The sequence below is a fragment of the Apaloderma vittatum genome, unplaced genomic scaffold (assembly GCF_000703405.1).
Source record: "Apaloderma vittatum isolate BGI_N311 unplaced genomic scaffold, ASM70340v1 scaffold40781, whole genome shotgun sequence".
Taxonomy (NCBI): Eukaryota; Metazoa; Chordata; class Aves; order Trogoniformes; family Trogonidae; genus Apaloderma; species Apaloderma vittatum.
Window position 1 is genome coordinate 1 of NW_009699208.1, and position 5,227 is coordinate 5,227.

The following is a 5,227-nucleotide window of genomic DNA, read 5'->3' on the forward strand; positions in this document are numbered from 1 at the left end:
CGCGAGGCCAAGGGCCTCCCCCCACCCGCTTTCCTCCCTTCTCGCCCCCACCCCCCTTTCTCCCCGCGTGGGCTTTTTGAAATGCCACGTTAGCGAGGCACGGAGAGGCTCCCAACGAGTTTATTTCCTGGAAAACCAGCCCAGTTTTCCCTCCAGGGGTGGAGGGAGGAAAAGGAAGGAGACAGAAGGGAAAAAAAAAAAAAAAAAAGAAAGAGGAGGGTGGAGGGAGAAAGTTCCATAACGGGCTCAGAGTCGGTCTCCAGCGGTGTCCCGGTGAAGCTGGCTCCCGGTGCCACCCGTGAGCCGGGAAGGAGTTAATTCCCCCCGACAGCCTCGGGGGGAATGTGCAGTCAGGGAGGTGCTAGTGAAAGTAACTGGTCGAGGAGTGAATGGGGCTGGGAAAGTTTTAGAAATGCTTCCTTAGGTATTTGACAGCGTGTTCCGCTCCCTCATAAATTTGGTTTGAAAGTGAATTTCGACTCAAAGCTACAGCCTTCCCTTTTTTTTTTTTCTTCTTTCCTCTCTTGGATTTTCCACAAATTAGCAGATCAAGAGAGATTCAGAAAATGTCTCTGAATACACATGTGTTAAGTAAGCTTTCTTTTGAGGCGTGGCCAAAGCCTTAAATCCTTAATTAAGGGCAGCTTGAGTCTGGGAGCTTTATTGCACTGTTCTGCTGACAACTGAGGTTAAACTTTCCTGCTATCTCTCATGCACTCCTCGGAATTACACAAGATCTTTGCAACTTTTGCAAGCGGGAAGCCAAGGTTTTAGTGCGATCTGGGTGTCCTATTGTGCTTGAAGGGTTGCTTCCTTGAAGGAAAGGTTCTTGCGGAAAGAAGTCCAGCAGTATCAAATGGATTTGTCGATGTGTTCCTCGTGGTGCAGCTCAGAGTAACCTTCCCTTAGAAATACAGCGGTCTTGAGTATTTGCACAAATAAGCTTATGAATTTTTTTCCCCTCCCCTTGCAGAAGAAGAACAGGAGGAAGATGAGGAAATTGATGTCGTTACGTTAGCCGAAGCAAATGAATCCGAATCCAGCACAGAGTCCAGCACAGACACATCAGAAGAGAACAGTAAGCCCCACCACAGCCCACTGGTTCTCAAACGGTGTCACGTCAACATCCATCAGCACAATTACGCCGCTCCTCCCTCCACCAAGGTTGAATACCCAGCTGCAAAAAGGCTAAAGTTGGACAGTGGCAGAGTTCTCAAACAGATCAGCAACAACCGAAAATGCTCGAGTCCCCGCACGTCAGATTCAGAAGAGAACGACAAGAGGCGGACGCACAACGTCTTGGAGCGCCAGAGAAGAAACGAGCTGAAGCTGAGTTTCTTTGCCTTGCGTGATGAAATACCCGAGGTGGCCAACAATGAAAAGGCGCCCAAGGTTGTAATCCTGAAAAAAGCAACAGAGTACGTTCTTTCCATCCAGTCAGACGAACACAGACTGATCGCAGAGAAAGAGCAGTTGAGGCGGAGGAGAGAACAGTTGAAACACAAACTTGAGCAGCTAAGGAACTCTTGTGCATAGGAACTCTTGGGCATCGCTTAGAATAACCCAGACTAGACTGAAACTATGATAAAATATTAATGTTTCTAATATCATGAACTACACCAGTCCATTGAGTATGGAACTATTGCAACTGCATGCTGTGCGATTTAACTTGAGACTACACAACCTTGGCTGAATCTCCCAAGGGTTTGGCCAGAACCTCAAAACTGCCTCATAATTGATACTTTGGGCATAAGGGATGATGGGACATTCTTCATGCTTGGGGATGAACTCTTCAACTTTTTTCTTTTAAAATTTTGTATTTAAGGCATTTTTTCATACGAGAATCCAAAAAATAAAGTCGTCCCCAGATTGCTGTATATATTTACACATCTTATTGCCATGTAAATACCTTTAATAAAGCCTTTATAGAAAAATGTGCAACATTAATACGCAACAGTTGTGGCAACTGGATTTATACTTGTCTTGAACTTCTGTGCCATAACATTTCACAATTCTGTTTTTTATTTAAATACATTTTTTCTTTTAAAAATGATTTTTATTTTGTTTTTAGATAAATAAATATTTGCCCAAAATATAATTAGCTAAATCTTGTGTAAAGCCTTTGCTTTATATCCCACTGTTGTCAGTAGACACTTATTTCCATGACATCCTCGTCCTTGTCATCATGTCAGTGACAAAGGTTAAAGGGGAGTTAGGTGAGAAGAAATGATCACAGTTTTGCAGCTTAGCAGGGACTTGAGTTTTATCCTCCCCCCTTCTGTTAGTTCAAGCAGATAAAATCCCTGATCTTATGTGTTGTCATCAGTGCCTCCATGAAGATGGTAGTAGCAGTGTCTATCTTGGCCATGATCACCCGCCTGCTGAAAGTAAAGTTCAAGGGGTGTATTTTTATGCCAGTCACCCCAGTGTATGGGCTCTGCATTCCTTAAAAATACGTGTAATTGCATTTCTGGGGCATGACCTTCATTCTGCACTAGGAACCCAGCTACGTATTTTGAGCGCTCCTTTGTAGTAGGCTCACCTTAATTGCTTCCTGTTTGATTTTGAACAGAAGTTAAATGGGATAAGAAAATAAACTGAGATGGTGGCTGGTGAAGTGGTTAAAACAACAGCGGTTTCCCTTTTTAAGTGTTGAAACCAGCAGAGCCAATCTTGGTCAAACACCTTAAGGCTTTATTAATGTCAATAGTTACTTGGGATTTCAAAAAATACAAAGTTCAAGGGCGCATAAAGGGAAGCAAAGATGAGATTTTTCTCACTTGGAGAATATGCTCAGACAGAATCCTAACATTTGCCAGACAAATCATATTTACATTCAGAAATTGTCTCATGAGCAGCTTCAGATGGGCCATAAACTACTCGCTTGACACAGCTCCTAAGATGAGATTTGATCTTTTCCTCCTCTCCTTTCACCCACTTAACTCCACTTTGGTCAGAACTTCAGCAAGAAATCAATGAGCGCTTTGATGTGTAGGAAGAAGGTGCTTTTCAAAAAGTCAAACCTTGTACTTTTTGATTTTCATAATTCCTGTTAAATACATGTTTGCTTGACTTATCACCATTCGAGGAGCAGGACTGCCAGATAACACCAGTGCCAGCAACCAAGCTGGGTCTTGGGGTTCATGTTTACTATTGCTTTTGATTTCAGAGCGAGGAGAAGAAGGATTGAGTGTAGGTGCATATGGGGTGGGGGGAGGTAACATTTTATAGACTGGGTAGATGCCAAAGGACTCTGCCCTGCAGAGCCCAGTGTAACTGTCCTGACCATTTTGCACATGGAGCTTCCAAAAGGTGTCTAAATCCTATGTGGTGACATGCTTTAGGTGCTGAGCTGGAGGCTTCATGGGAAAAAAAAAAAAAGAAAAAGTTGATTAGAAAACCAGAAGAAAGCAAGGCTTTTTTCTTCAATTTGTCTTCACCACCTGCTTGTAATTTGGTTTATAGAAGTGGTCTGCAGTTGCTTTTTTTCACTGTGTGATTCAGATATTCACTTATGAGGAAAAAAGAATGATGTGAAATGAAACTGTTAATTGTATCTGAACTGTATATCAGGACATAGTCTAGTTTTGAATAACAGAAAAATTCTACCTTTTATTATACAGGGTAACTTATTTTAAAAGATAATAAGTTTTGCTTGCCTTTTGGCGTGCATCCTGTTTGAAATATTGCCATAATATTGGAACAGCAACAAGTTCTTGTTCAGGAATTTCTAACTGCATCTCCGTCCTCCAAAACAAACCAAGAGGTGCAGATCTATCCAGGAACTATGAAAAATATCTGTCAGCTTTGAGTCCAAGTCGCATGTATTAGCAACCCCGCCACACTTCTTCCCGTTAAATAAGGTTAGACCACAGTGATTAACAAACCTCTCCTTATTTGTCAGCTAAGTCTTAAGTCATTTGGAGAACAGTTTTGTTATCTTCTTCTATCTACTGAAGATTCTCAGTCTTTTGATGAATAGGATACTTGCAGTTATTCAATTTCTTACTCTCATCTTTTAATTGAGCATTGGTTCCGCTTGACACTTGCTTACTGGAAGAGCACACCAGCTCATGAATGTGATCCCAAATTGGCACTCTAAACGAGTACAATTTTATGGGATGACATTTCACAGTTATGACATTTTTTACTTTGCCAAAGGCTTGCAAAGTACCTAAATAGTGCAGTAAATAAATAAATAATTTTAAAACAGGTTTTCGGTGTGCAGGGGTAAGAAACCTCTCCCGGTCATTAAACTGTTGCTGCAATGAAGGGGGAAGGTGGATTCCACTCTCCGACTCAGCATGAGAGGTTATGACATTCAGAACACACAGACATCCCACAAGATTTTCAGGGCTGGATTCAGTTAACAATGCGTTGTATATGCATAGGAAAGTGTTGAGGTTTGCTGCTGTTTTGGAGCAATAAAAGAGATAAGCTTCTAAAAGAAGCCTGTGAGCCTTGAAACAAAATGCAGTAAGTATTTACAGTGCTTGCCAAACAGCTGTACCAAAACACTACGTGAGATACAAGGAGCATCTTTAACTTCATCTTTCTGCTCCTTTACTTTCACAGGAGATTTCAAGCTACTTCTCTTCCAGAAAAAAATCGTTAAACAAAATATGGCATCAAAGAAAACTAGAAACAAACCATCATGGTCCAAGTAAAATATCCTTTATCATATAACTTCATTGTTTTCATTTAATAATACTGATTTTTAGGGTTCCAGCTTACTTTTTTTTCTTGTAAGTTCTGCCTTTCCAGCCAACTAATAATCTAAATGACTTCAATGTATCAATATAGAATATGTGGGGGGAGCATTGGGATGTACAAAAGCACCTGTGTCTGCATAATTCAGCAACCATTGGAGCCTGTGGAAATTCCTTGTTTCTTCCAGGGAAACAAATTTGTGCCAGTGGAGAATGCTCTCGAAAATTTTATCACTGCCCATAAAGAAATTGCTTTACTTTCTCCTGCCATAACCACTCCTGCTCCTGTACCCTTTGCAACCACTGCAGACAGTTGAGAGATGACAAACACTTCATCCAAGTTGTATTAAAAGGAGAATTTCAGGTAAGTGGAATGGAATTACTGTAAACTGGAAATAAGCCAGGCCACTTCAGTTAAAATCTGAATTTATTCAAAACGGAAGGTAGTTTCATCTACAGAGATGAACCATCTTCTAATTCACCGGATTTTTTTTTAACCTTTTTTTTTGCGTTAGAGT

General features: G+C 41.2%; 1 protein-coding gene across 1 annotated transcript; it reads left to right on the forward strand.

Annotated features, from left to right (window-relative positions):
- Nucleotides 1–973: 973 nt before the first annotated feature.
- On the forward strand, nt 974–1,536 carry MYC (v-myc avian myelocytomatosis viral oncogene homolog; the record flags this gene model as incomplete). The annotated part of the gene is made up of 1 exon (XM_009878273.1): nt 974–1,536. A coding segment is annotated over one exon (563 nt), but the record flags the coding sequence as incomplete, so codon positions are not given.
- Nucleotides 1,537–5,227: the final 3,691 nt, after the last annotated feature.